The following is a 20,111-nucleotide window of genomic DNA, read 5'->3' on the forward strand; positions in this document are numbered from 1 at the left end:
GTATTTGTGAAAAGGTTACCATCAGGCGAAAGAAAATTTTAGCTAATAGACTATTCGGAATTGGTCCTCTCTGTAACTCTCCTCTTGAACATCTCTTCAGGAGAAATTCCTGTTCACTTTGGCCCTGGACTGTGACTTAAGACAGAGATTATATGAAAGTGATCATTTTGTAAAGGTTATAGGAGATGCAATGAGAGACAGAATTGAGCTGCCCAGGTGCAACAAGGGGTGAACATCAAAAGAGGAGTAAGAAGGTGGAAAGTGAGGCTGCTTTCTCTGAAGCTTATCTGAGCTCCTTCAGCTGAGGAATCATGACTTCAAATCTCAAAATAAAAGGCTTGCTTGTGACAAAGTCAGTGTGTATTGGTCTTAGTTGGAAATACCATAGCAGCAATGTTTTTCTTGCAACTAATCTGTTTCTCTCATACAATATGCAGCTACCTGTGAAAATAACTAATGAAACCCTTCAAAGAAGTTCTAATGTTTCATATAAAACACTTTCTACCAGAGCTGAGTTACCCCCATGCAATATTTTAGGTTAGAAGTGAAATAGAAACTGAATACCAAGTCCAGATTCTGAGATGTAAGGCCAATTGAAATGAAATTTTTATTGCTGTATTTATTAAATATAAGATTTAAAAATTTACTGACCTAGAAAAACCAAGAAAATAAAGTAGCACCTGTGTCAGCAGGTGCCACTGATACCAATCAGAGATGCTCAAGATCATCCTAGGAGTGAAAAAGTATGAAGTATGGAAAATAAACTGAGTAACAGTTTGTTTTCTTGTGGTCTGAGATATAGAGGAAGAACTTTGTCACCTATGCCAGTTTACTTACCTTAAATAACACAAATCATATTTAAAGTTGAATTAACCTTACTCGAAATAGAGAAAAGATGTCCTGGAATTATTTCTGAAAAGGTGTTCTGTGCCCTTTATAGTGTAACAGATGCTCTGAGAGAGAGTTACTGCCATGAATTTCCACGTCAGAAAAGTGATATGCCGGTGGAACCAATAATCCCGAATGAGACAGAAATAATATTGATAACTGATAATATTGATCATAATACCACTAATAAAATTACTCAGGTATATTAAATAATTACTATCAGGAAAAATACACTGCAGAACCCTTTATATGGAGTAATTAGTTCTAGTAAGCTTCTAAAAAACAAATATCCCTTTACTTCTATTTCTACAAAGTAGAAAGTGAGGCATAGTAAGCAACTCCTCTTAGGTCACATTTGTTAAGCCAGGTAGTGTGGCTCCAGTACCCCCATGTTATCCTCTTAAAATATTACTTACCTGCAATTAAAAAAACAAAAACAAAAACAACTATTAAACCCAGCATTCAATGCCCTCCAAAAACACCTTCTACTTCTCCTTCTGCTTGCTAAAATCTCACCTATTTGCTACCCTGTGTTGCAGCAGAACTTGTAAAATTTGTCCATACTCAGTATTTGATTCTTTTCTCCCACTCTCTTAATACTGTTATAATCAGTCTTTTACCCCTAACGCTTTACCAAAACAGTTAAGCAAGGTCAACAATGACCTCCACATAGATAAATCCAGGATCAATTCTAGTCTTTAGCTCATTTGAGCTGTAATTAGGGTCCAATATTACCATCGTTCCCTTCTCCTCGATAGCCTTTCTTTATTTGGCTTCTGACACATCACAATCTCTTGGTTATCTCACTGGTCCCTTTTTTAAATCTCTTTGCTGATACCTTCTCTTCTTTCTAACCTCTCATGTCAGATAGCTCCAAGGCTGTGCTCTCCGTGATTTTCTCTTCTATATCCACACTCACTCTTGGTGATCTCACACAAGCTCATGGTCAAAGTTAAAAGTCCGTTTACACGCAGGTGACTCCAGCCCAGACCTTCCTCCAGCACTTCTGCAGAGATAACTGCCTACTTACCACTGTCACTTGCATATCCAACAGGCACCTGAAATTCAACACATCCTAGATCCCTTCTCTCTCAGAAGACATGAATTACCTTCCTTATTTCTGCGGTTAGAAATTCCATTCTTCCTTCCAGTTGCACATATCAAAAATCTTGTGGTTATTCTCAATTAAAAATGCATTTTTCTCTCATATCGGAAACCCTATAGCATCTACCTTCAAAAATGTACCCAGAATCTGCCACTTCTTATCACTCCACAGCTGCTGTCCTCACCTACAGTGTCCTGCTTCACTCTCAAAAAGTCCTAATTTGAATAAATTATATAGTCACCTTAATACAGGGCCCCCTGTAGTTTCACCCGCATCTCACCTGTGTTACCTCTGTAACCTCATCTATTATGTTCACTGGCCCTCACCCCACCAGCCATTCTGGTATCCTTGCTAATCTTTGGTAAATCAGGTACACTCCTGCCTTTGGGCCTCAGTCCTAGTTTTTCCCTCTGTCTGGAATGCTCTTCTCCCAGACATCCATGTGGCAAGTTCCTCACGTCCTTCAAATCTTTGCTCAGTTATCAGATGTTCAGCAAGAGCCGGTTTACTACTGCGGTGAGCCCGTCCCTCCACTTTGTCCCATTTACCCTGCTCACCTTTCTTGTCTCCATTGCACTTACAACCTTTCAACATAAAAATAACTTTATTTATGTATTAATTGATTTTGTTTAATTCATCATTTGTCTCCCTCCACTAGAATGTAAACTCTATGAGAGCAGAGCTATTTTTCTCACTGACGTACCTTAAGGTAAATCGTGCCTGGCACATATATGTTGGTGACCAGTAAATATTTGTTGAATGAAGACACAAACACATATATACTAAAATAAAGACGGTCACAAATCCTCTATCTTAGGCATTCCTCTTTTTACCTTCTTGTTCAGTCTTTCCTTGTTATGATCCTTCTGCTTGAAATAGACATTGCCAAAACAGAATCAGTGATTAAAGTGAGAGATCCATGGCGTTCTTGAATCTAACTGCCTTATACCTGCACTGAGTCTGAAGCACTTACCTATGAACTCCAGGTCACTTTCAAAACATCCCAGTTTCGCTGCAAAGGAATCCCTGAACAATACTGCCACCTACTGATCAGTAGGTGAGAAATCAGGACAATGAGGTTGAAAGTACAACCCAGTTTAAGAAAAAGTAGGAAAAGACAATAATGAAAAATCCCACGAAGTCAAAACTGCTTCTCCCAAAGAGTCTAGCAAAGAATTTACATTTAATCTTATAACAGCAGTAAACAAACACTGTGTATTTATAAGAATTAGAATAACCCTTCAGAAAAGGAGTAGCATCTCTGAAATATTAACAAGGCAACCCATTTTCTATAAACATCAGCTCTTTACTTTTCACCAGCAACTCCCTTAAGACTTAGGATGTTTGAGACTCAAAATAAATATATTTGTTGTTTTTATTTCCCTTCACGCAAACAAAAACTAATTGACCCTGAGATTTAAAATTCGCTGGAAAAACAGAATTACAAAGAAAGCATTTGGGTTAATTCTGCAGTGTTTATATTTGAGACTCTAAACTATCAAGTTTCTCCTCTTTAAAGGTATAGGCAGACATCCTTATTGGTTATTTAAATGCAATGCTTTTCAGTGTCAATGAGCATAGGTCATGAGTTCTATGAAAAACTCAAAATAAAATATTTTCATATTTATTTACCAAGATCTGGTACTTTTTCATTATCAAATGCCTCTTGTGCCACCCCCTCCCCCTAGAGTGGGTAGTAAATGTGGTGGAAATTAGTTGACATATGCTTTAGGAAACCATTTATCTAAATCATTTTATTCACTCCTGTCTTTTGAAGTTGTGCACCTGAAATATTTTAAGCACTTGATTTTGCTTTCATATTGTTAATTGTTTTCAATAAATTAAACCACTTATAACACAGTTTGCTAACAGAAAAATTGACTCTCTATGTAGTCAAAATCAGAAACAGAATACAGTTTGCTATGAAAAATCCTCAAGAATAAAAATCTGCTAAGAAAAATACTAAGAAAGAAAACAAGTTTATATCTCCCACGTCTTCCCGCTTTAAAAATTACACAAGAGCAATAAAAGAGCAGAAGTGGCTTTTAACAAAAAAGAAAATAGTCCATTAGTACACTCACGAACATAGGGTTTCAAGTAATAATTCCAAGAGAATATAATTTAGAAAAATGCATTTAATTATAAAAAAAATTTAAATAAAAAAAGCAATGGCACAAATCACCAAAAAGTTATTTAAATGATCATATCCACAGGCTGTTCTTGTAATTATATATGCTAAAAATTTATGACTATTCTCATTAACAACATCTTCCCTCCTAGAGTGACATCAAGAGTTTCTGAGAATGTGTAATTTTTTCTAAAGTACTACTAAAAGTACCATAAGCACAGTTTGAGCAACATTCATTTACATCACCTTTTATTTACTATACTCTAAACTCATAAAATATTGGACATTTTTTCTCTTACTTCATTCCTCTTATTTACAGTACAGAGGCTCATCTCTTGTCACAATATGGTTTGTGCATTAAAATCCCTGGGAATAGTACTTTCTGTAGCATTTTAATAAATTTACTCTGATTATTTAAAATAAGTACATAAACAAAAGCTTGTTCATATGACTGTATCATACCCAGAAGAATCACTCTTCCTGCAGACTTATTTATGAGTAAAAAAAAAAAAAAAAAAAAAATCCCTCTTTTAGTAGAATACATTTTCAACCATTACTGGGATTATACTCTCATACATATTTATATGCTAGTATGACAATAGGTAAAGCTAGCTACAACTTTTTAAATTTCATTTAGAAGAGTACGGCATAAATGAAGTGATTTGGCTTTCACTCTCTTATTAGCCATAATCCAGTTATTCCACATGGATATATTTTATTTATTCTTAGTGTGTAAAATTTTAATGTTTCGGTAATTGACAGTTTCTGACAGTTCTCTTTTCTTGACAGTGAATATAGTTCTGTACACATATGTCAGATGAACTGAAAAAATGCAAATCACTTCATGGGACACAGTAGGGAGAAGTAGAATGTTATTGTTTCAACAAATGATTCAAAGAGATGAGTATTCGACATTCGACAGTCATAGGAATACTGTTGAATTCAGGCTGTATTAAGACATATTGTCATCACGACTTGCCATCTTTTTTGGTTAAAAAGCAAACCTAATTGGGAAAAGGCAAATGTGAGGAAGAGAGAAAGGTGAGAAAGTATATATTATTCTATATATAATTTTCAGAGAAAAAAGTGAGAGGGAAAGGGGCATATTTCATATTAAAAAAACTATGTCACATCTGAGCACATTTCACAGAGTATATGAAAATTGTCTACAAGCTAATTAAGCCCCTTTTCTCTCACACTAGTGATATTTGTTTTCTAATAATAACAATAATAATAATAATAATTAACATAATTCTGGCAGCAGCACAAATTTATAACTTTTTAAGGCTTAAGAGTGTCACTATTCAATATTTGAGTACATTCGAATAATAAGAGAGTCCTGTAGTTTCTTTTATTTACACTCCTGACCCAGCAAGTATTATTAAGGAAGCCCTCCTGCAGCATTGGCCTTCTGTAAGTCTTCTATGACGGCTTGGACTTTATAACCCACTCAGCATTTGGGTTGAGCTGATATAAGTCCTTCATGTAAGTTTCATCATCGAGGCAGCGTTCCCCTATTAAACAGATGTTGCATTTGTTTAATACAGTGGAGTGACTGGGATTCAATTTTAAACTTAAACCTAAGAGTTTAACTCTGAAGTCTTAGAAGTCAAATATTTTTCATCCTTTCTCATCTCACATAACTTCAAAATTTGACCAAAAATATTGGAAAAGTCAATTTTGTAATCTTTGCCTGCACGTTTCAAATTAATTCAGACAGTTAAAAATACTTTGTGTGATAAGCTTTTAAATAGTTCCTTAAAAGCTTATTTACCTTTATTGAATAGCAACAGTTTTGAATCCACCTAAGAAATTACACTTAATTACCAAATTATTGGAAAATAAATAAATCTCAGAGTAAAATGAAAAATCAAATATATTAATATTTAAATAATCCTTACTGATAAAGTTAACAATTTCAGGTTTCTAATGGAGTTGTGGTTTATTTAAATTTTAAGAATGAGGCTTTACATTTCTGTATTTAACTTTTAATATTTACTAATATTTTTAAGTCCCAGGAAAAAATTCTGCAAAACTTATCTTAAAATATTTCAATTACTATTTTGAAATAAACAACATTTCATTTACTTGTTAACAATTTCGCCCTTACCATATTGAGTTAAAAAAAAGAAAAAAGTATATTTTAAATTTTAATAAAGAGATGAGTACAACCCACTGATAATTAATTATAAATAATCAAATAAAATATAAGACATGGACAAAATTAATCAATTTACCCTATTTCTACTTCCTAAATTACCAATATGTCTGTCTGTGTGTGTACGATTTAGCAAGCAATTAACAATGGTGAAAATAACTTCTGCTTTCACTAAAAATATCTAGTATTGTACTGTAATAAAACTGTTATCTTAGTCTTAAATAAGCTCAACTACTTCCTTTATTAAGATCTGACATAAGCATATAAAAAAGAAAGATGCTTTAAAAAACTTCATTAACCATTCTAGAAGTTATTTCTATTTTAAGGAACTTGTCTTTGCTGAAGTTCAATATAAATAGGCATTTGTACAGAAGGAACTCAGAGTCTGAAGAGAAAGATCAGAACATTAAACAAATCTACAATACTTATCAATCTACAATACTTATCAACCCTCCACTAATTTCTCCAGCCCCAAAGATATAAGTAATAACTAATGATAATGTCAAATCAGCATATGAATACAAAGAGAAAAAGATATGCTTACCAATATTTCCTCCAATTTCATATAAAAAAAGTTCTTCTTTCTTAAGAGTCTGGGCAATCCCACTATCAGGGACAAAACAAACTGATTTGTTGTATCATCAGATGGCTTTCAAATAAATCACTTTAATGTGCTTGGTGATTCTACATGTATGGAAAATTCATAACTTAAGACACACTCTAATTATCTACACATTTGTATTTTCCCATCTGTTAAATGCACCTAATAGGTAGTAAAAATGTCACCCCTGTGAATGAACAAATGGAATCATACATACTTCTGAAGGCAAAATAATAAATCAGTATCTAAACTTATAAAGTTAAAAAGTAACATTTTAATTGCCAAGAAAATTATTAATACAAATATCTACTTGGCATAGGGATCAAAATGGTCCTCATAAAACTAAAAACAAACAAACAAACAAATGTTTGCACCTTAGTTTTCCTATTGTATTTATTCCATAAGCATCTTTCATGGGTTTGCTGTGCTGAAAACTCTAATGATATGCAATGAATGTAAAGAACAGGACAAGGTCCATCACCCTTCTTGTGTTGGCCATCTTAATATGAGAGGTATACACACTCCAAGTAGAAGCAAATACTCATTATGAAGACTTTACAAGTAGAATGCACTTAGAGGTTTAAATTCTTCAAAGGATAAACTCTTACAGACATTTGGTTCAAACAAAAATTGGTAAAATTCGGTGGTTTTCAAAACTCTCTATATGCTGATTACCTGGGAAACCTGCTAAAAATTCAGATCCAGAGCTCTGAAAACTCTGATTTAATATGTTTGGATGAAGCTCAAGAACCTGCTTTTTAAATGCTCTATAGTGGATTCTGATGCATGGAAAAGTTTGTGAACCGTTGATAGAAAGCCCTGAAGACACACTCTCTGGAACTGAGAAGAGGAAATCAGGTCTGACTTTTATCCAAACTGTTATGAACAAGAAGGTATGGTAGAAGCTTTCCTAACCAACCATTTAATGGCTCGTCTGGTTATCCAACTCTATCTACTCTGTTCTCTGTGGCACAGTCGATGCTCGGGGCTGTATATGTGCTCACACTTACGATCCATCTGCTGACTCAGACTCTATCTAAGAGGCTTTGCTCCCAAACTGGTGTATGCTTATTTTTCGTAATTAAAGAATTTAATAATTATATTTTTATTTATAACATACTACATAACCCAATAAACTAAGTATAACAGAAGTCGCTAAATGTTTCAGAAGATTAGATTAAAAAATCTCATCAGATATTGTTCTCCATAATCTACATTCTTGTGCCACTTTAAAGAAACCTGAACTAGTATATACAATCTTTTCCATCATACTAATAAATAAATCCATAATTACAGAAAAGGTAACAGTCGTATCAAAGACTGGTGAGTGAATATGCAATTACTGTACATTTATGTCCTTCCTGTGTTCTTGGCTTTAGGAGAGAAAGTAGTGGAGAAAAAGTATGGAGGGAAGTAGGGATTCCAACTATCCCTACACAGGTAGAATACAAATGGGAGGAGAGGGAGGTAGTGGAAGAAAATATAATGTGTGTGCGTGCGTGTGCGCACGTGTGTGCGTGTGTAAACATTTATTGAGAATTTCAATTGTTAGACGGCCCAGTCAGACAGCACTTTGTGCGTCACGACCATTTTCTTAGTTAATTATCCCAAGACTAGACTGTAGGTCCTATTATGGTCCACTTTTACAAATGAGAAACATGAGACTTAGATCATAAAAACTAAAGATGATATAGGAAAAGCTAGCATTTGAAGCCACATCATCTACCTCCAGCATTCCAAGCACAAGGAAAGGGACTGAAGAAGGGACTCTGCTCCAGGGGGTAGCAAATGCTTACTTAATCAAAGCACAACAAACAGAAAATCCAGATATGCAAAGGAAACTGTCACAATGCTGGTGCTTTCTACAATATGCCTACCATTGTCTTTCAGTACCCTAAATAAAAAAAAAAACACATTGAATCTACTGTACAGCTTCATAGTCACATGTATAAGGAGAGGAACAAACGTACAGACTAAATTGAGCACTTGGGTCCAGAAAGTAAATGTGGTGTAAATTAACCATGGCTAGCCTGGACCCTCTAGCCAGCATGGAGAGTGGTTAAGGACTGGCTTTGGAGACAGAAACCACAGATTTAGAATTCAGCTCCACCACCTACAAAATATGTGACCTTGCAAAGTCTCTATTTTCTTATCAGTAAAACAGAAGTAATATTAGTACTTACTCCAGGGTGTTGAGAGGGAAGTTATGCCGGCTTACTGAAAGCCCAGGTATTACCAATAAGACTCTTTTATTTCCTCACCATCTGTTCACTGCTCAGGCTCATCTCTTCTCCCAATTTATAAACTCTAAGGGAAGATACTTTAAGATATATTTTTATATCCCTTCCAACATCTAGCAGAGGGCCTTAAATAGAGCAGAGACATATTAAATATTGGTGGTACTGTATTAAAATTGGAGAGGTTTTGGAAGAAAACTGCACTGAAGCCCCTGAATGTTAGAATGAGAAGATAAAATTCTATGAAAGCCTAAAACAGTTTCTTCATACACTAACATGTCAGTGACCTGATTTTCCTGACTTTTTAAAAATGTAGATTAGTTTATTTTCGATGAGTGGAAATGAGTGGCAAAGCATTAAAAATACAACTTTAAAAATAAGGATTTGAAGAATAAAAACTGAAAACTCAGTACACTTGATCGAACTTTGAAAATTCAAGAAAAGATGTTGCAAAATGTCTTGGAAATTGTAAGCTCTGTTATCATCTAGGGGATGTCAATGGCTTTCAAAGGCCTCCTCCTGTCCCATCTGCCCCCAGAACAGAGAGGAAAGAAGGTTTGGGTGTCCCTACTGAGGATGATGTGCTTTGTCCTAGAGATTTCAGAGCTCATGACACCGGTTGTCCTTTCTTAATTCTTTATACCTTCTGTTTTTAAATTTAAGCTTTTTTAGTCATTACATTTTATAGAACAAGTTGTATCTTTTATTTGTTTTAATCCCACTGTATCCTAATTAGTGATTTTCCTACACACACAGTAATTAACTTCTCATCAGCATATTCTGGAAAGACTACTGAGTGCTCTCATGTGCCAAGCCCACTGCAGGCACAGTGAAGGAATGCCCAAACATCCTGCTTGAAACAGGCTCAACTTGAACACACACTACTACATCAAATAAACTCAAGTCATTCCAACAGTCTAATTGTTAACTCTGCTCTTCTTTTCTGCTGAAAAGACAAACATTGTATCCACTTCATACCACCCGTAGTTAAAAAAGGGAGGGAGGGGGAAGAGAGAGAGCAAATGAGCAAGCAAGTGAGTTATACCATGGAATAATTAAAACAAAACAGGCCTCTACCTTTCTTGGCTGAGAAACCTGGCAAGTACATCACTGGCTTTTAGTTCTTCAGTTAGCTGTATTGCCATGGAAACTTTCGAAAGATGGGGAGCTTGCACTCGAATCACTCCCTGAGGAACGTCAGCCTGCAAAGCAATAATGACACTGGAACAAAGCTGGCAGCAGCTGGAACGTGTAACTCTGTACAATGCATTATATGGTAAGTGTGCTTAACTACTACGCATTTTACTTCACTACATAAAAACCTTAACTACTGTATAATGTAATTTGCCAAATTACATCAAACCTCGAATATCCTCTTAATGGTGATAGGGGAACTTTATAATGTCTGTGCAGTAATGCTTAATTATTTTTAAAGATGTAAAGAATGACAGCAATAACCATTACTGCCATATTAAGTGCTGATTTCTGGGTATTATCTACTAGAGGGTGCTTCTCCATGTAGCAATTTATGAAATTGAATCAGAAAAGTTTTTTGTATGCTATTGCAATGTACGCATTTAAAAAATCTTCCTGTGCATTTACGAAATTTCACAAAAATTTTTGTCCCTGCAAATATTTTAAAAAATGAAACATACTTTTCTAATACATCTGCATTGTGTCTGCTCCTCGCCTGGCTAATGAGCTTAAACTGTGACCATTTTCGATTTAAGTTTTAGGTATCTGGGGATAGCAATGAAATATTTTGAGGATTGTATTATCAAAATATCAGGTATGGCATTTAAAACATTAGGCTTAATTTAATTCGTATTCATTCTGCTAAAATAAGTACTAATTTATTATTTATAACCATATGTCTTAAACAGACCCTAGAAAACACAGAGTGCACAAATGTTTAAAGATAATGCTTTAATACCCTATCTAATACAACCAAAGTGTACTGAGCATCTACTGAGTCTGCAAGGTCTACTTACCTAAAAGATAAATAGGACACAGTCCTTTATTGTATATTATTTTTGTGCTCACAATATCATTTTTTTAAATGTATGGTCTTGTATTGTTTTTTTCTTTTTACATAAAGCATGGATATACCACAGATGGAATTAATGATTTTTTTTTCAAAGTTCAATAAAAATAATTAGCTTTAGAACCTGGCTGCATAAGAATATAGGTGCATCCAAAAGATTTAAAATTGTATCTAAGATGTAATGTGAGAATAACAAAGAAAAGAAACAATACTGCGTAAGACTGTACAAGAGAGCATGGGATTGGGTAAGACTTCCCCGAAGGGCTGCAAACATCTGTGATACCTGCAGAAGGAACATAGAGGGCCTGGCACCAACCTCAGACACCTTGTTGCCCTCACCTGACCATTCAGTGAAAGATAATAGGGCCCATCCCCTCCAACCTGAAAAAAGACAAAGCATTTGGGGCTGCCCACCCCCTCTGTGGGGGAGGGACTGCATTCCTAGCATCCTTGTCTAACTTCTCTTCCTGGCGATTTTGTGCTTAACTTGACCATTGAAACACATCCAATCCTAACCCATGCCCAGACCCCTCAGCTCCTGCTTCATTTCTCCCACCCATGCCGGACCCCTGGTTTAGTTTGCTGACTTCCAATTCCTAAAACACGTAGTTTGGCCTGATACTTAGTCTAGTCTCTGACCTCCACCTTGCTTCTGGGACACAAGATTAACTTACCTTTTTCCTTAATTCTGTGACAGATTTTATTTTTAGTTGTACCATTTTGGAAAATGAGCCTCTTCTTACAGTGGATGAGGAATTTCACTGGTAGTGTCCATTACCCTTTTTTCTTTCAAAACAGTTATTAAATCGATGGTGTATCTTATCACTCAGAGATTATATTACATGTACTGTTCCCTTGGGTTTCACCTCTAGCTTATAGGTTGCTATGGCCGTTTTGCCTGCCGGCCTGGCCTCAGCCATGTGTTCTCTCACAGGAGATGGAAAACAATCAGCTGGTCCTGCAGACTCAAATGTCGTAATAGCAGCTGAAGCACTGAGTCTGTGGTAATAAAACCCATTTCGCTTTGTCCATTATAGTAGGGAAACAAATAGTGGTATTTTGGATTCTGTTAATCTATCATTATTATTATATTATGGAGGCCCTGCAGACAGCCATCTACTTTATGCTGATTTAAAAGCTAAGGAATTCTGTGCAAGTCATTGCTTCAAATATCCTTACATATAAGTTTTCTCTGGTGAAAGTAATGATGACAAAAATTGTTCCCATAATTACATCTTATCCAACTCTAGAGTCAAAAAAAAAAAAAAAAAAAAAAAAGGCAAATCCAGGCTGAGATTTAAAGTGAATTAAGACGACATGATTGTATGTAGAGAAGATTCACAATAAATGAGATAGAAAAGCAAAATGATCCAGAAAAATTATATATTGTCATAGAAAGTTCAGAGATATGGCAACTTACTCTGCTCTCTGCCTCTCTCCCCACTATTTCGTGTGGTACCTTCTATTGTTTGAATTAAAAAGGCCAGTCAAAATTGGCTACAAACACCTGTGCTTTCATATCTCTATGTATGCTCCATTTCATTTCTGAAACATCCCACTATCGAGTTTTCAAATCTCAGCTCGGATACCTCAAATTCCATGGAACCTTCCATGACCCCCAAAGTCAAAAGGCATTTCTTCTTTCCACTGAAATTTCCACTGAATCTCTTTAACGATGGGAGGATCTTAACAGATGACACTGGTATTCTAGTTACACGCCACATGTCCGAGTCATACCTGTCGTCAGCTATCAGTTTATTAAATAAATCATTCAAAAATATTTCTTACTAAAAATGGTGTGTTCATAATAGCACAATTTCTTTAGAATAAAATAAAGTATACCAATGTGTATTTCCTTAAGAGCAAAAAATAGTTTCAGGAACATTGTCTAAAAGAAACCAGTTAAGTTGCCTCTATCTACCAAATGGTATTCCCTCTACTACTGAGAAATTCAGACAGGAAGGGAAAGAGAATAGAAAAAAAGAATCGAAGATGCTACTTCAGTCATTTACTCCTGCAGGGAGTTACCAGCGTTAATGTACACCTGCTTAAGGACGCAGCCACTTTTTCTCCAAGACATGTTATGGACAGCTGAAGGCCTCTAATGATATGACCACAGCCTACACATTCGCTATCAGTTCAGGCATTGTACTTTGGAGGGTATGGTCATGCTTCCCTACAAAAAGCAGCACTGAGGTTGCACCAAAAAGTGCCACATCTAACACAGGCATTCAAAGTATCTCTGATCCTTAGAGTTTGGAAGATAAAGGCCCAGGTACTAGCTTCTGAGGGTACTTAAGTGTTCTCATGTATATGCGAAATGTCAGGTAGTTGCCGTATTATGACTTCTGCCAACAGATGGGGAGTGGTATAGGTACAGGTTCCTTATGGCTGTGAAATTAAACATTTCCCACACCTTTCTCCTCAGTGAGCAGAGGGTGAAGCTAGGGCAGCTCTGGAATGGCTTTAACACTTCCCAAATGACTAACTGTATAATTTTGACTTGTTCCACGTTGAATTATAATATCAATGCCTTTGAAAAGCTTTCCTTAGGCCAGCAATGGCACATAGTACCTCTCTCGGTTAAGTGGTTACATTCCCTGACAAGTAGCAGGGTGAGGGCGGGCGGGGTGGGGGGGTGGGGGGGTGGGGGTGGGGGGGTGGGTGGGGAGAACAAGGGAGATTGGAACAATTCTCAGTGTTTATTCCTGTGGTAATATATCCCATCCATATCTCACAACAACAGAAAGATTGAGAGTGACTCAATTTGAATTTACCATGCTCTTTGCTGGTGGAGAAGAAATGTGTTTTAACTGGTAGATGTAATGGTTAAAGATAAAGAATTTAAAAGTTGTTTCTGGAAAGTTTTTCTTGGGCATCTTGACAAGGGTGGCCAAATGATATTTACTAAAGATGATAAACTATAAACAATGCCAAAGCTCTCATTTAAATGGTATATGACAACTACTATTAAGCTCCAGAATCATGCTGTATCAAATACTAAAGCTATTAGTACATGAATTATATTGAGTTGCCAAACTTTGAAAGACACAACATGCCTGCTCATTAAGCCAAACAGTCTGTTCCTAACTTGAGACACAATAACAACTAAATCTGTGATTAGTATTATCTTCGTAACTTTCCTATTTCACATTTTTCTTGTCTTAACAGCTTTACCCCACTATTTTTTTTTTTTTTTTTTTTTTTTGGTGTACTTGTGAGTTGAAGTTATATAATATACAGCAAGGCTGGAGAAGAGCAATATTTGACTAACATACTATTAAAATTTAGTCATAAAGAATTTTACAAATTACAAAATGTTAGTTAATTTCTTACACATGCAAAGGTTGTTATAATACAGAAAATAATCTCATGGTCATCACATGTTTTCCATTTTGAACCAAAGTATATTTTTAAAAATAAAATGTTCTTATTATTTAGTTAAATAAAAAACGATTTTAGTATTTTTCATAAAGTATAGATAAATACTACACTGCTCATATTTTTGCACTTGAGATTAGAAATTTAATGTCAGACCTTTAAAAGAGACATTAATTTCTTTTTTTATTAAAAACTAATTTAAATGTAAAGCCAACATTTTTAATATTACAGAAAAACCTTTTATCATCAAAAGGGCAAATTGGAAATACGGCTTTTTTTTAAAAAGGGGAGATAAAACATATACTTCAGAAAATTAAACAAGGACATTTTAGCAAGGTATCTTGAACTAAAATGACATGTTCATCACCTTAGTCTGATTAGAGGTAAAAATATAGAAGGCATTCTCTACTATCTTGAACTGTCTGTGTTCTAGTTATAATTGGGCCTTTGTTATCCAAATGCTTAAACTTTTATCCAACTCAAAGATTCAGAGAATTTTAAAGAAGGGTCTGACATAACTTTCAGTGTTAATAAGCATTTAACTTACAATGAATTAAGTTCTGATATTTTTTATGCACTTTAAAAAAAAAAAAGCAATGAAAGTCTTAAAAAGAAACAAGATTTTGTGCTTGATATCATAATTTGATTTTCTACATGGGGCCCCAAGTAGATCCAGACACTGTTTCCAGACTTAAAGCAGATGCTTGAAACAAGACCTACGACAATGCTCTAGGTCAGAGCTGTTCAGTGAAACAAGAGATGGAATTCTAAACGGAGATTTGACTAAAGACATGCAACCCCAGCCACAAACAACTCAGAGTCCACTCTGCACTGTTGCCAACTCCAGGATTCCTCTGGAGGAGAATGGCAGAAGGTGGCAACAATAAATTTCCTTTCCACGTCCAAAGCCCTAAACCTTAAAATGTTACACAATTATTTTGGAACTTTTAGCAAATCATGTAAGCACTCTAAAACTTTAGTTCCTCAACTGTAAGTTAAGTGTATGTCACTAGATCATCCTGAGTTAACAATGAAGTTAACCACAGAACGGAGAACTTTTGTTCCCTCTACCTATGAGGGCAAATGTGCTGAGCAGTTTGGCTTATTTCACAGAATCTCACAGAGCCTTGCTCAGTGCCCACACTCTCTCACTAATGTACAGCTTCCTTTTGAGAGGTGAGCTTAAATGAGAGAAGAAAAATCATACAAATCTAGGTTCATGATGGACTTGAAACTTGCATGATTTAGCAATTCAGAACCAGATGCTCATCAAAGCTGCCCTAGATCCTTATTAGGCAGAGATGCAATCTGAGGCAATTATGGGTAAAATGATGGGATGTCTGTGATTTCTATAAAAACACTAAGAAGGAAAAAAGGCATGGGAAACAAGACGAGACAAGATCAGAAAACTGTGTTTGATTATTGGTAATGGGTTTATGGTGGTTTATATACTATTCTATTTTTGTATATGTTAGAAGAATCATAAAATTAAATATATGTGCACGTGTGTGCGCACACACGCACGCGCGCACCCACACACACACACACACACACACAAACCCCAAATGGGGGGAAATCATCCTTATAATTTTCATATGATACACATGCTCAGGTCCTGGTCTAGAAGATTAACTCAGTAGGGCTTGAATGTGTCCCAATCATATTTTTGTTTTTAATAATACCACAGATGACCCTATTGTATACCTCTAGTTAAACCTCATTAATCTGGTCTGACACTCTCATTTTATAGAAGAAACTGAGGTCCAGAGAGATAAAATTTTTGTCATTAATGTTTCATCAATAGCAGAGCAAGGACTGTATCTTCAAGCCACATGACTTCTTGTGTGTGATCTGGTGTGTATATACATGTGTGCATGTGTGTATGTATGTGTGTGTATCTGTGTGTGTGGTATGATATCAATCTCAACAATAAACTGGTTATCATTAAGTGGTTATTTGTAATGGTCTATAATTTTGTTATTTTTCACCAAGTGTTTCCTCATGCTGATATATTTAATATTTAAGAAATTCACGTTTGTACTAAGCATTTAATATGCTGTAGTAATTTAAAATGTTTGTCTTATGAAATAGGTTGCGGGTGCCTCCTACAACCTGGTTCATACAATTAAACTACCTAGTCAAGCATGTCACAATAACATGAATACTTGCGTATATATAGTTAGCATTAATATCATACTGAATGCTTTAAAAATATGATCTTGATGAATTTTCATAATGTATAATCTCTTGTCTTTCATTCTTCAATCTCAGGCATTCTGTCTTCTTCCATCAACACTCACTGACAATGCTTTGGATAAAGTTGCAACTGACCTTTCAAATGCCAAATGCAGGAAACTTCTATCCAACATTAATTTCACTTAACTTCTCTGTAGAATTTGGCACTACTAACTAAGCTCTTTTACTTTACTGTTCCTCCTGAGCTTCTAACTTTCTTTTCTACAATCTTCAACTTTCTTTTCACTTCCTGTCATTTCTTGGCCTCTTTTACCACCGCTTCTTCCATGGCCAACTACTTAAAATATTGGTGTCCCCAGAGACTTGTCTTTGCCTTTTAATTTTCTTACACCACATATCTACTTTTTGTTATGGGAACCACTCTGCAGCATTAATCTCTTTGTTGATCCCAAATGCACATCTCCAGCTCTGGCCACCTCTGAGCTTCAGGCCCAAGTAGCCAACTTCCATAAAGGCAAGTCAACCCTAAATGTCGAAAACTGATTACCTTGTCGATGTCTGTTCATTTTGCATGATGCCTTATCTTGATGATAAAGTCACCCATGGTAAAATCAGTGAGTCGTTCTAGAGTCTTCTTCCTTCCACACTCTTCATATCCAATCAGCTTCCACATCTTGTGGGTCCTACCTGCTCACATTCAACTTCTTTCTATTCCCTTTGCCTGGCTTTAGCTTGGCCCAGGGGTCTTTGAAAAGCTATATAGTAATCATACATTATAATGGGAGTAATACATGTTCACTGTATTACCAAATATGAACCTAGGATTTTGGGATATATCACTTCTCAGAGTTTTTTAGTGGGAAATAGAGGATTAATGGTAGAGAGACCTAGATTAAAAGTCATATAGATTTGGTTTCAAGTTCCTTTACTTCCTATCTAGATAACCTTCAGTAAGTTATTTAAGACTGCTGATCCTCACTTTCCTGATATGTAAAAAATGAGACAATAATATACACCCATTAAACTACTATGAACATTAAGTGAGATGATGTCCATAAAATGTTGAGGACCATGCTTGACCTCTGGTAAGCATTCAAAATAGTTATAATTATTACCCCTTACAAATATAGCAATACACTACTCACGGATTTATAACTTCTTATTTCAACATATCACAAGTATCTTTTGAGTCAATATATACTTTTGTACATTTTCATGGTATTCCGTTAAATAATACACCATAATATATTTAACTAATCATCTCTCTCCTCTTGGATTATTTCTAATTTGGGCCAGTATAAAGAAAATAGCACTGACCTGAAGCATAACTATTTGCACGATCATCTCATTATTCCCTTTGAAATAATCTCTGAGTCCAATGAGAAGCATGATATTCAGACCTTTGCCACTTACCAACTACTCTTCAGAAGGATTCTACCAATTTACATATTTTCATCAGCAAGGAAGTTAGCCAACATCTCCTACCTAATCTCCTATCTTTCGTCCCTCCAATCTTTCCTCCACCTGCCTTCATAACAACTATTCTAAAATGCAAACACAGTCAGCCCTCAGTACCCACAGGGATTTGGTTCCGAGATGCCCCCTTCTCCACCCCCCATGGATACCAAAATCCAAGGATGCTCAAGTCCCTTAATTAGATGTCACAGAATAACTCATACATTCAGCTTTCTGCATCCACGATTTCTAACTGTGGATAGAAAATACTGTTTTCAATCAGTGGTTGGTTGAATCCATGGATGTGAAACCTGTGAATACAAAGAGCTGACTGTATTTATTGAAAAAATCTGCATACAGGCAGCACTATGCAATTCGAACCCTTGTTGTTCAAGGGTAAATTATGTAACTCCAGTTATAACTTTTGGCAGTTCCTTGTCATATACAGAAAGGAAGCCTGTCTCCTCCCTGAGCCCTATTTCTGCCTTTCTTCTGCCCCTGCCCCTGACCCTCCATGTACCTCACTGGCCAGCCAGTATGACCTAATTTTCCCTCAAAACACACACAAACAATCACACTTAGATATCTAATACACATCTCACACTCAACAGGTCCCAAATTGAAATTGTGATCTTTCCTAAGTGTCAATTCCATCTTTCCAACTTTTCAGGGCAAAATTCTTGGAAGTCATTCTTCGCTTGTCTTACAATTCATATCATTTCAGCATCAAGAAATCTCAATGGCTCTAACTTTAAAATATATCCAGATCTGATTACGTCTCTACCCCTAGTGCAAACACTCTAGTCTCTCACTTAGATTGTGACATGGACATCTTAAATGGTCTCCTACTTCTATCCTTGCCCTCCTAGAATCTATTCTCAACACAATAGCCCAAGATGTCATTTTGAAATACAGATTTTTTAAGCCTTTGCTCACAATCCTGCAATGACCCATTTCACATTGGGTAAATCCAAATTCCTAATGATGGCCTTCAAGGCCTTATATAATCTAGTCCCACTGTTCCTCTGACCTCATTTCGTACTACCATCCCGCTTGCTGGCTCCACGGCAGTCACTATAACTCTTTGCTAGTCCTTAAATCCTCCAAGCAAGTTCCTGCCTTTAGACTTTTGTGTAGACTATTTCCACTCCCTCGAATGAGTAATACTCAGACAACCCAACTTGATAATGCAAGAGGATTCCCCCTCCCAATTCCCTTTTTTCTGCTCTACTATTTTTATTATTTTTAGAGCATTTACCACATACTAAGACACTATGTAATTTGCATATTCTATTTATTATTATTTATAGAATTTAAGTGGTATGAGAGCAACGATCTTTATCTGTTTTGTTCAATAATCGATTTCAAGTGCCTAGAAGAGTGCCTGGCACATAAAAAGCACACATCGAATAGAGGTTTAACACATTCATATTATTTCTCAGGCGGTTTCATGCTCTATCGTTTTGTGCTGCATATTCAAGGAAGAGTTGAGAAACATAAATCAACAAGACAAAACGGGCAGGGGTACAGTGGCTTATGGCAGAATAAATGGCCTATGTTCCATCCAAAGGGAACAGCTCTACTCCGATCCAGGAAATCGTTACCCTGCAAAAAAGCAGGTCCCTCACTGTGAGGGGACACAAGAATGCTCCCACGTCCAGTCTGTCAAGTTAGGATGGAAATCCAGATCTTTATGTTAAATGTGTTAGTTTTAAAATTCTGGCAACTGATGGAAGCTTATGCAGGAAACTCTGATTATTTAGTGACCCGCCACATAGTCACAGTATTTGATATTTTTTTGTACTTTATTTGTTGTTTTGTAATTGCTTTCTATGTATATTTATTCTCCCTAACAGAACTTGAAAAAAGTTACTTTTCAGTAACTTGAAAAACTATTTCTGTAATTAATTAAAATTTT

General features: G+C 35.7%; 1 protein-coding gene across 3 annotated transcripts in view; it reads right to left on the reverse strand.

Moving 5' to 3' along the window:
- Positions 1-4,113: 4,113 nt before the first annotated feature.
- The window catches only part of ARHGAP18 (Rho GTPase activating protein 18), a 156,402-nt gene continuing 140,404 nt past the window's right edge, over positions 4,114-20,111 (reverse strand). For 2 of the 3 annotated variants that reach the window (XM_036217981.1, XM_036218001.1), the window contains exons 13-15: positions 10,195-10,319; positions 6,824-6,885; positions 4,354-5,635 (exon numbers count right to left, since the gene is read on the reverse strand). In XM_036217981.1, the coding sequence (XP_036073874.1) occupies positions 5,544-5,635; positions 6,824-6,885; positions 10,195-10,319 (279 nt within the window). In that variant the 3' untranslated portion in view covers positions 4,354-5,543. Of the gene's footprint in view, positions 5,636-6,823; positions 6,886-10,194; positions 10,320-20,111 lie in introns of all 3 variants that reach the window. The other variant, XM_036217952.1, reaches the window with a different exon arrangement.

The sequence above is a fragment of the Rousettus aegyptiacus genome, unplaced genomic scaffold (genome assembly GCF_014176215.1).
Source record: "Rousettus aegyptiacus isolate mRouAeg1 unplaced genomic scaffold, mRouAeg1.p scaffold_m13_p_1, whole genome shotgun sequence".
Lineage (NCBI taxonomy): Eukaryota > Metazoa > Chordata > Mammalia > Chiroptera > Pteropodidae > Rousettus > Rousettus aegyptiacus.